At 42.7% G+C, this 11,595-nt stretch overlaps 1 protein-coding gene across 2 annotated transcripts; it reads left to right on the forward strand.

The window, feature by feature from the left end:
• Window positions 1-793: 793 nt before the first annotated feature.
• On the forward strand, window positions 794-11,047 carry FUCA2 (alpha-L-fucosidase 2). 2 transcript variants are annotated; one of them, XM_032183655.1, is made up of 7 exons: window positions 794-987; window positions 3,316-3,503; window positions 5,003-5,342; window positions 5,988-6,198; window positions 8,116-8,306; window positions 9,211-9,319; window positions 10,746-11,047. In XM_032183655.1, the coding sequence occupies exons 1-7, from the start codon at window positions 797-799 to the stop codon at window positions 10,884-10,886; spliced, it is 1,371 nt and encodes a 456-aa protein (XP_032039546.1). In that variant the 5' UTR covers window positions 794-796; the 3' UTR covers window positions 10,887-11,047. The 2 variants fall into 2 exon arrangements, with proteins under 2 accessions (XP_032039546.1, XP_032039547.1); XM_032183656.1 differs by lacking the exon at window positions 794-987 and adding an exon at window positions 2,751-2,775.
• The last annotated feature ends 548 nt before the right edge of the window (window positions 11,048-11,595 follow it).

An 11,595-nucleotide genomic window follows, 5' to 3' on the forward strand; every position in this document is an offset into this window, starting at 1 on the left:
AGCACCTCCTGCTGCACTCACCTGGGGGGCTGCACAGCTGGTTCTTGTTCCTCTCTCCCAGCTGCTGTTGCAGTTTGTTTGTTTGTTTGTTTTTCCCTTCCTTAAATCTGCTGTCACAGAAACACAACCAGTGTCACATATCGGCTCACCTCTGGTCAGCAGCAGGTCCCTCTGGAGCTGAATTGAACTAGCCCTTATCTACCACGGGGCAGCTGCTGGGGCTGCCTCTGAGGCGGGTGCTGGCAGCAGAGCCAACCTTCAGTCCTGGTGCTGGCTGCAGGCCCTGCTGCTCCCTGCAAGCAGGTTTTTTTTTGATAAAAAAAACTGCAGGGTGAAAGCTGGGTGTTTGGGACACCAGCCGTGCGTGGCCAGGCACTTCCAGCCTGTGGCATGAGGAAGAGGAAGGGCAGGTTATCGACCAAGACAGAAGCCTATTTATTTACTTTTTATTAAAATCCTCCTATTCAGGCAATCCTTGCTGATAGAGCAGCCAGGTGAAGCAGCACTGACAGGCAGCAACACCTCGACTCGAATGCTTTTCCACACAAGAAGAGGGGAACAGCGAGGCTCAGTCGCCCAGCCTGGGGGCAGGCAGGGAAGGAGCAAGGCTTAGGAGGGGGTGCACAGGTAGCGGCAGGAACCCGGCACATGCCGGGATAAGCGTGGCCGGGTTGAGCCCCACCAGCCCCGGCTGCGCTCGGGCTCTCACTCCGGGCAGGGGCCGGCCCCTTGTGCAGGAGCCACCGCCCCCAGCCCCGCCTTGTGCCTGGCCCCCGCCCGGCCGCCTGCCGCCGCCATGTCCGCCCCGCTGGGGCTGCTGCTGCTGCTGGGGCTGCCCGGGCTGCTGGGGGGGCGGCCCCGCTACGAGCCCACCTGGGGCTCGCTGGACGCCCGGCCGCTGCCCGCCTGGTTTGACGAGGCGAAATTCGGCGTCTTCATCCACTGGGGCGTGTTCTCGGTGCCCAGCTTCGGCAGCGAGTGGTTCTGGTGAGCTCCCCGCCTCGCCCTCGCCCCCCGCCCCCGAAATGGCGGCCCCCGGGGAGCAGCGCTTCGGGGGCGGGGGTCGCAGCCCAAGGGGGTTGTACCCCAGGTGGGGTCGAGCAGAGAGACCTCGGGCTTCGTGGCCCTGGTTAAGGAGGAGAATGAGGCTGGTACACACGGCCAGGTGTGTGTGCAACCCTGGCACTGCTGAGCGGGTGGGCTAACGGCAGCCACCCGGTGAGCAGGGGGACCTGAGCTGGAGGGTGCTCGTCAAGGAGATAAAGCAGCAGAGGGAGACCGCTCAGGTGCCACAGTGAAGGGTCAGAAGGAGCAGGTTGCCCCAGGATCTGTGCGGGACAGGCACTGCAGATCCCACAGCCCCAGAGAGAGGGTTTCGAGCAGCCCCTGTGAAGCCCGTCGCTCCCCGCATTGCCTCCCTTGCTTGGCACGCTGCCTGCTGCTTTCCTCTGCACCTTTTGTGCTGGTTTTATTTGGTATTATTAAGCACTGCTCTCCACTTAACCTAAAGCCCAGATCCTTCAAATAATAATAGTTCAAAGGCTGGATGAAACCTTGGGTTTGTTGAGTGCTCGCTGGCTCAGGCCCTTTGGCTGTGGCCATTTGTTTTGCCGCCTTCTTTCCCTTCTCTACCAAATGCTTCCTGTAGGACTTGGAGTGAGGCGCCCTGCATCGTGTACAGCGTGAAGGTTAACAGCTTTCCAGCAGAGCTACCGGAAAGTTTAAATGCAACAATCATAAAACAAATCAACTTCCGTGTAAGCAAACCACTGTTTTTTGAAGGCAGTATTTGGCTTCATCTTTACAGAGTTATGTTTAAGGATACCAGGAGTTTTTTAATGTATGCTCTATTTACGAAGTAATGACTCTGTGGGGCAAAAAAAAAAAAAGCTAGGTTTTGGATCAAGCCTTACTCTGAGTGCTGTGCTCCCAGAGTAGGATTCATACACAGATTCAGGCTCAAGTATTAATTTTCTGTTGTTATTCTAAAAACAACCCCTGGTTCTTCTTAGTTGATAAAGTTGTTTATGTCCCCGTTGCCTCCCATCCTTAGGTATGTATAGGTGTGGAGCTGCTTCAGGGCCTTCTGGCAGCATGCACAGTCAGGTGGCTGAGGTCCTTTGCTGACAGCTTCAAAGGGAAGGTCAAAAACCCCTATGGTCACCCACTCTGCCTTCTTCCCTTCAGAGCTGCACAGCCGTGGTCTGTACGGTTCTAAAACATAATCCTGCCAGAGCACAAGTGTTCATGTTGTTAGCCAGCTGTTGACAAATTAAAAGAAGGAAGGATGTTACCTCTCTTTATGCAATTACATACTTTAAAATCAGAGTTTTTTTGTTTTTTTTTTTTTCAGGTTCTTGCATGGAGGAAGACTGTCACAGCCTCTTTTTTTTTTTTTTTTTTCTTTTTTTTTTTTTCTTTTTTTTTTTTTTTTCCCTCATTGGCTGCTAGAGATTGCTTGCTTATGCTGAAGTCTGTTTGGGAAGGTTACAACAAGTTCCGTGCAGCTGCTGTGGTCATGCAAAGCTGAGGTCAGAGACCAGCTCAGGACAGGAGAGAGAAGCACATTTCAGACATTCAGATTCTGTTCTTCTTTTTTTTTTTTTTTTTTTTCCTTTTTATTTTTTGTTTCTTTCCTTTTTTTCTTCCTCTTTTTTTCCTTTGTTTTTTCTTTTTTATTCCTTTTTTTTTTTTTTTCCTTCATTTTCAAACTGTATTCATGTATGCCTTAATTTGCCAACAGGAGCTTTGCTGCTTGGCTTAATTCACAGGAAGGTGAATGCTTTCAAACCCTTTTCCCCTAAATATTAGCAATCACAACATATATTGTGAGAAGGCTTCCAGCAATAAAGCTGTTCATTCTGTAAGGACTGTTGCATGCTGTCTTTGGAATCCCTTTTTCATTTCTAGGGGAGAGAGCGAAAGAGCAGTCCGAAAAAGAAATAGTGCTCTATTGGCAGTTTATGAGCTCTGCCCATGGTGAGGGTGAGAGCCCACCTTCAGGCCACAGAGCAGCTCCAAACCTTGTTGTGTATGGGAACAGTTGGAGTAGTGACATTGCTGGATGAGGACTTGACACGTGAAATCCTGGGACCTTTCCAAAGTGAAATGAGTAAAGGAAGCAGAGCGTGGGGAAAGAGGACAGAGAAAAGGAAGTCTTTTATTAGCAATACTGCTAGGTTCTGAAGCAATTTTATCTGGTTGCCAGTGTCATGTGCTACTCAGCATGAACACAAGTAAGAGCTGATCATTTCAGTTCTGCCTTCTTTGTCTAAAACATCACCAGCATATGTGGTTTTTATCTGTATCTTGTAGGTGGTACTGGCAGAAGGAAAAGAGAGAGCCCTATGTGAAATTTATGGAGGCAAACTACCCACCTGGGTTCAGTTACGAAGATTTTGGGCCAATGTTTACAGCAGAATTCTTTGATCCCAACCAGTGGGCAGATATTCTGCAGGCTTCGGGTGCAAAATATGTGGTCCTAACTTCAAAACATCATGAAGGTAAGTGGAAAGCTTGTGAATGTTAGCAATTGTTGCATTTCTGTTAACTGAAGAAAAATCCCCCTGACTTCCTGGCCTACTAGGAGAGAGAGAAAGCTACAGTTACCTGCCCTGACCAAGCCATGAGTTTAAAAATGCCTAGGAAATGTGTTAGAGTCAGGAAAATGCATACACAAAGCTATGGTATGGTCATGAGGCTTGCATAGAAGGAAGAATAGAATGTGCCCTGTTTCTCTTCTTATATGTAAGACTGCCTGAAGTGGTGGGGTCAAGTAGGGTCAGCTTCTAGATGAGTTAATTTCTGATTGTTGTGTAATTTATTGCTCAAGCAAGCACAAAAGTGCATCCTGCACTGTTTCATGTACAGAGAGCTGCTGTGTACAGGCAGTTAACTAGCTTTGTGGGTTTCCCCAGGGAATTCAGCAGTATGTTCCAAGAGTCAAGATACTCTGCAGAGAAAAGTAAAGAAAAGGAAGTGGTTAGAAGGCAACATAATATCAAAGAAAAGTGTAAAATACTAAGCAGCAATATGACGGTGCATTTAGTGAATGTGTTTGGGGAGATGTGGGCTCAGCTAGTAACGTGTGAATTTTAATTCCATCTCTGACAAACAAAATCCTGATCCTGATGATGCCAGTGGTGTAATTCCCACTGACTTCAAAAGAACCAAGATTCATTTAGTCTGTCCCGTAGCCTTGGGCATGAATTTTTAGCTTGTTTATCTCTGGTTGATATGATTACACGTTTCCAGTTCACAAAAATACTGCAAGATTTATTAGGCAATAAGCGTGAAGGTGAGAGCAGAGCTCCTCTGACAGTGGCTTAAGTCTGCAGCGCAGTAGTACCTGAAGTGCTCAGGCTGGATTGCCAAATGCCTGAAAAGTGAAATCTCTCCTGATACTTAATGCTGATACTTTAAAAGCAGTTTCAGAAGGTTTTGCACTCTGCTTATATACATGTACTGAGCCGTTCTAAATGTCAAGACAAATGACTAGTGAACATTTGCATAAGATGTAAACACAAGGGAGGAGCATAACCTGAATGAAAATGATAGCTTGTGTATTTTGCAACAGTGTTTCATCTTCCAGTTGTTGAATGTGTATTCAGAGTTCATATTTACTGCATTGCGTGAAACTCTAGTTGCCTCAGAAGTTGCTGCATTTTTGGTTAATTTAATTGGGACATCTGTATGAGTGAACAGCGAAAGAGGAAGGAATAATTATTCTAAGCAGTCCAGTACTAGAAAATGCACGTTTGTGTATAAAATATATAAATGTATCAGGCATTGTATTCTAATTTTATGGCTACTGCCACAATGCATAAACAGATTATAGGCATACTTTATACCATGATAAATAAATAAAAATAATAAATGTACTAATATGGTTATTTATTTATTTATTTATTTGCAACACACTTGTAAATTACTTCCCAGAAGGAAGAACTGTTATGTCCCCTCTTCTGCTTCTCTTTCTTACCTTTTAATTATCTTTTTGCAGGCTTTACTTTGTGGGGTTCCAAGTATTCTTGGAACTGGAATGCTGTTGATGTGGGACCAAAACGAGATCTTGTGGCTGAACTTGCAACGTCTGTTAGAAACAGGACCGACTTGCGTTTTGGGTTGTATCACTCCTTGTTTGAATGGTTTAATCCTCTCTTCTGTGAAGATGCCACCAACGTCTTCAAGACAAGAAAGTTTCCAACCAGTAAATCATTACCAGAACTCTATGAAATTGTGACCAAGTACCAACCAGAAATAGTTTGGTCTGATGGGGATGGAAATGCACCAGATACTTACTGGAACAGCACTGGCTTTCTAGCTTGGCTGTATAATGACAGGTGTATCATGATGCTATTTTAGCTCCTAATCTGAAATTCTGCTCTGTGTCTAGTTTGTCTCGTTTTCTGTGTATTTTGTGGAACCTGTTACCTCTACTTATGGGCACTTCATTAAATCTTAATTTTCTTGAAACTCAGCGTGCCAGGAGTTCAGGTCTTCCCTAAAACTATTGAAGCTTACTTTAGAAAAGGACTTTCATACTATTTTTTTTTTTTAAACCATGTTTGCAAGTTCATCAGTTAAGATGGCAATGGTTATTCTATCTAATCATTTTCTTTCCTAAGTATTGTCTGCTGCATAGGCAAACAGGATAGGGGGATAATTTGAGAATAGGGTGCATTGTTGTCAACACACCCCAAATATCTGGCAGTGGATATGAAGAGCAGACTGCTTTCTGGCAGGCCTTCTATGAAAGTCTGTAGCATATTTCCCCAACAATGCCAAGCTGGACTTTCTACTAGAAAAGGATGAGAATTGGATTCCTGAAATTGCACTTAAACTAATAGTAATGAATTAATAGTGCAGAAGTCATCAGAATGTTAGTTTCTGGGAGGGACGTGGTTGGGTGGTGGGGAGAGATGATGCTAGCTGTGACTGTAATTTCTAGAATAAAAATCATAAACTTAAGTATTCCTTGCTTTCAGCCCAGTTCGGGACACCGTTGTGACCAATGACCGCTGGGGACTCGGCAGCATCTGTAAGCACGGCGGCTTCTACACGTGCAGTGACCGATACAACCCCGGACACCTTCTGCCTCACAAGTGGGAGAACTGTATGACCATTGACAGGTGGTCATGGGGGTACAGGAGGAACGCGAAACTCGACGATTACTTCACAATTGAGGAACTGGTGAAGGTACGGTGGGGCAAAGGAGTTGCCTCCAACTCCTGGTTATTGTGCTAGACTGTACATTTCAATTATACATCTGTTTTAATGAAAATTATTAATTAAATAATGAAACAATGAAATAATTTTGTTCATTTGCAGCCTAACAGTGGCAGCATGGAATAGCTGTGTAATTCTTACTAATGTCATAGAAAATACTGTGAAAAATACTAGCTAGTAAAAATTCAGTCAGTTTCTTACAAGCTATTCCCTCTGTGAGGAAGTGGTCAAAGACTGATCTGGATAATCGTTGTTCTAGGATTTTTTTCTAGTGACTGCACTTCTGAGTTGACAAGAAGCAAACAGCTGCAGTTTCACAGAGACTCCTGTCTGAAGGCTATGTTTTTTCCCCCTTCTAGCTAGAAACATTTTATAACTCAACAGTCTTTCACCTGGTAGCTAGAAACTTGCCTTCCATTCTACTTCATATTTAAAAAAAAAAAAAAAAAAAGAAAAGAAAAAAATGAAAACAAAAAACTCCCAGACACATAGATAGCCCGTATTAATGGAAAATTGATTCCATTAGCTAGTCTACGGTACTAAAAAAGAGGACTTGAAGCTTGGAAAAACTGAATGAAAGGAAGACTTATCTTTCAGATAAAATGCATTTAATTGCAAAACTCAGCTAGTGAAGAGGAAGATTGTTGTTGCTTAATCCAAATCTGTCCTTTGTATTGTCTTTGCAAAAGATAATTTCAAACTGAAGTAACCTTTCTTCAGAGGAGGAGGTCTTAAATTCATTCAATAGCTTGTCTCCAGTTGTCTGTTCCTCAGACTTCTGTATCTCAGGCTGATCTCTGGAGGCCAGTGTGGATGGAAACACATTTATGGACTTCCTAGAAGGATCATCAATCTATTTGCAGATTGTTAAGTTTATAATATGGCACTAGCGTAGACTCGGTGAACATGTGATCTTAAGAAGATGAGATGAAAAAAAAGTATCAGTAAAATTGCCTGCCTCTTCTTGTTTAAGTTGGATTAATAGGTCTGGGAAAAGCTGTGCTCCTGGATGAATGAACCCTTTGAAAATCTAGATTAGATGTTGGATTTTTTTTTGTTGCTACCATGTGCACAGACATGAAAACACATTCAATCTTCCATCCCCTTTTTCATCCTCTTCCATCCCACTCTTAATAGTAGGAACATTTCATTTGAATCCCAGTCTGTGCATTGTGTGTTATAGAAATAGTTATGTACAATGTGAGTTTTACAGGCACTAAGGTCTATGACTACTGTGCATAAAAACGAACACCCGTTCTGTCACTGGCTCCATTTGCAAAAGGTAGACTACTAGGTAGATCCTAATAGTACTCTCAGAGACGAGATTTATTCTTTTCTACATAAATTATTGAGACTGCTTCATTTTCTTCTGAATATTTTATGAAAAATACTAAATATGTAGAGCTTCATAGTGTTTTACAGATGTCCCCGTAAAACAGGGAAAGCATCACACAGAGGAAAAGTATGAAATTGCTTTTCCCAGCTTCAGTCAAAAGTGAAGTGGCATCTACTAGCCCTGTTTTCCTCTCATGCAGAGAAATAATCCTCTGCCTGTTCTATGGAGAAATTTCTCATGAAATTGAGAAGTCAAAATGTTAAAAAGTTGTAGGATCTGATTCTAATGTAGATTCAGTCAGACATACTGGTGTGAAAATGTAGTTGGGGCTACTTCCTGCCACTCAAATTGACAGCAGAGCTTTGTTTTATGGGAGCTTCAATTTTGTCTTGGCTGTTGAGATGGCGTCCAAAGCCTGAGCACGCAGCAGTAATGCACCTAGCCCAATCCATCATTCTGAAGGAGCACACCAGGCTTTAGTAAGAACTTCAAATATACCATTTAATTTGCCGTGACCATATGTTCTGTGTATGTGTTTAAAAACATTTCAGCAACTTGTAGAAACAGTGTCTTGTGGAGGAAATCTCCTGATGAATATTGGGCCCACTCACGACGGTCGCATCGCTGTTATATTTGAGGAACGCCTGAGGCAAATGGGTGCCTGGCTGAAAGTCAATGGAGAAGCCATCTATGGAACAAAGCCGTGGAGAGCACAGAACGACACGGTCACACCAGGCGTGTGGTAAGGCCACGGAACCAATACACAGGCTGTGTACAGCGGTGTGTGAGGAAATTATTGAATTCTTCATGGTGTGATACTACGGAAAGCACCAGCTTGCTTTGTGTGCTCTGAAGAAATGAACCCTTTTGTCTATTTAAAAAACTGCATGGAAGTGTGTATAAAAATGTAGGTGGACAGTGGGTGTCTGAGAATGTACTAATGGGATGATGCCAAGGCTGAAGGGATGGTTGCAAGAGTTTCCTTAATGATCTTGTGCTTATTAGTGGAGCTGGCAGCAGAAACAACAAAAAATAGTAAATAAAATATCCAGACACGTAAAACTGCTCTGAGGTGGTGTTTACCTGTATAATAGGAATGCTTTATCTTTAGAGAGGAGAGAAAGAAACTAGAAATCTAGAAAACTAGAAGAATATATTTCTTTTTAAGGTAAAAACGCACAGGAAAATAATAGCAATTGTTTGGTCAGTGAAAAGCTCAGCCAGCCTCTGAGCTCTGCTGTGCCTTTGTGCTTCCTAGCTGTTACAGCTCCGTCGCGATCCATGAGGCTTTTGTTCTGACCCTCTTCTCTGCCTCACTTGGCTTTCTTTAGTCCTGCTCCAAGCAGAATTATAAAAGCTTGCTAAAGTTACTAGAGTGTTTACTTCTAAACTAGAACGTTTACTTCTAAATAAACTTTTTGAATAATCTCTATTACCTCTAGTTTGTCCGAATGTGTTTTCAAGGAATAGTACTTTAATAAAGGGTATAGACTGTATGAAGTGAAAGTTATGCATGTGAAAATGTAATTAACGCTGACTTTGCGAATCTTTTTTTTTTTTTTCCAGTCTTGAAAGAATGATATAGATTGCTTCAGAAAATTTACAAGGAAAGACTGAAATGTGTTTCTGTTCCCCATTTCCAACAGGTACACATTCAGACCTACAGAAGGCAAAGTTAATGCCATCTTCCTTAACTGGCCAATCTCTGGGGCTCTGGAACTTGGTGAGCCACAGGCTAAGCTTGGGGAAACACAGGTAAAAAGACTCTTCGTACCCTGTGTTTAGAACTGTGAGTTTTTTTTTTTAACATGTTACAAGGAATGAACATGCTCTGAAGGGATGTGGAAAACAACTCCAGGATTTGTCATGTTCCATCAGTGTTTATTTTAGTTTCTGGCATCTTTGGGAATGCATACAGAGTACTTTGGAAGAGACCCAGCAAAATGTTATTTTTTTGTTCTGGGACCTTCCTTGTCATAGTCGTCCCAGTGGGATGTTTCTTCTTAAAGTCAAACCGAATTGTTGCTGGGATATATTTTAGCTTTCAAACTAAGGATCATAAAAAGAGGCCAAGTAGCGGGAAAGCAACAGAGCCACCTCTTGTTTCCGCTGTAGAATCTATCCCAGGATGACCTTTCTTTATAAATGCGCACCCTCATGCTCCTGTAATTGCTGTAATGGTCCAGTAGTTTCACGTGAAAGCCTTGCACAAAGGGAACGCACACAGAGGTTTGGGTTGCCTGGGAGTGTAAAACAGTTACTGGATGTGACTCTAAATGTGCACTTCAGAGCAAGCAGGGGTCAGAAGCTGAGGATGCTGATACCACACCTCCAAGTAGCCTGACCCATTAGAAGCAGAATTATAGAGCAGAACACACGGTGCTCAGGACTTAATATCCACGCTACTGCACTTAAAGGCTTTGCTTTGGCTTAGGTCAGTTCTGGTCTCATGCGGTCGATGTCCACTAGCTGTTGAAATGCATGGTGTTTTTCTGGACTGTGGCTTCTTGTATAGTGTCATCTGAAAAAATATCTCATTTTTAGTGAGGTGGCTCTGTGAGGTGAAGAGTCTCACTTCAAAAGCACTCCAACCATCATGTAGAATACAAATGTAGATGTATCTTGAATTTCAGAGAGGGGCCTGGACTATCTGTGCACAAAAGAATCATGTTCCTCAGGGGCAGAGACATTTTCAACTGTTTCCTTAAGCTGCTCCACTATTTTTAGCGTTTCATACTAGCTAGCGTACAAGTCTCCCTGCAAAACATTGTTTTTAGTGGAGCAGGTTCTTCAGTCAGCTTTGGAATTTCTGGCTGCACTCTGTAAGAAATGTTGATGCTTATTCACAACTACAAGCTCTGCCATAGGAAGCAGGCATTTCACAACCTACCCACCTGCTGAGACCCAAATCCCATCCCAGATACTCTTGACAGAGGTTTACGTACCTCTTACAGACCCGAGTACTGATTTAGACAAAACATCACAAGCTTTATTACTTACATACCTACTTCACAATTCTTTTTCCTTTACTTCTATTCATTGTGTTACATTAATTTGGTTGTTAAAAGCATTTATGGATAATCAAATAGTAGCGATGGAAGAATGCCTCCCCTGATGAAAATGCAATTATATGCACTTTAAAACTCCATTGTTCTAATTGTCCTGTTGGCTTCTATTTCAGGTGAAGCTTGTTGGCTACAAGGAGCCACTGAAATGGATTGCATTAGGAGAAAAGGGAATGATGATAGCTCTACCTCAGTTAACGCTTAAGCAACTGCCATGTCAGTGGGGCTGGACCTTGCAACTGACTGACGTAAAGTGAGCCGTACCTTGGAGCCTTAGATAGTAGGGTTTGTTTGTTTTTTCCTGCCCATCTTCTTCACTGCACTGTTTAATTCCTATTTGCTTGACTACCTTTATAAAAAAAAAAAAAAGTTTTAAAGGGTGGAATTAAATGAACCTCAAATGAAATCCAGCACTAGATTGTTGTATCTGTGTACAACTTGCTTCTTTGAACTTGTGTGACTAACTGAGCATCTACCTTGCCAAGGAACTGGACAGAAAAAAAAAAAAAGCAGAGGTCAAGTTGAAAGGAAGGGAAGAATAGGGGCAGTAGATTTTTTTTTTAAAGCCATGAGAAAACAAAAGCTAGATCAAGCTTATAGTCAAGAGATCAGACAACTGCACACGTATGTTTGTTGTATACCTTCTTTAATGAAAGAAATTTTAACTTCCACAAACCTGCATTGTGAAAACCCATCAGTTCTAGAGAAAAGAATGAATTTCCCCATTGTGTGCTACAACCAGCAGCTGGTAGTTTCAGGTGAGATGGATAATGCATCTACAAAAACCATCTTATAAAGGTGAGGAATTCATTACCAGTGCATGGAGGCAATGCATATGTACATTTCTTCATCATGAGAATCACTCATTTTTACACACTCCTACCTTTGAGTAATTCTGTCTATTTTTTTTGTTTTGTATGATTTCATAGGTTAAGGCTGACTCCTGTTTACATCCATTGTTTTTAC

The sequence above is a fragment of the Aythya fuligula genome, chromosome 3 (assembly GCF_009819795.1).
Source record: "Aythya fuligula isolate bAytFul2 chromosome 3, bAytFul2.pri, whole genome shotgun sequence".
Lineage (NCBI taxonomy): Eukaryota > Metazoa > Chordata > Aves > Anseriformes > Anatidae > Aythya > Aythya fuligula.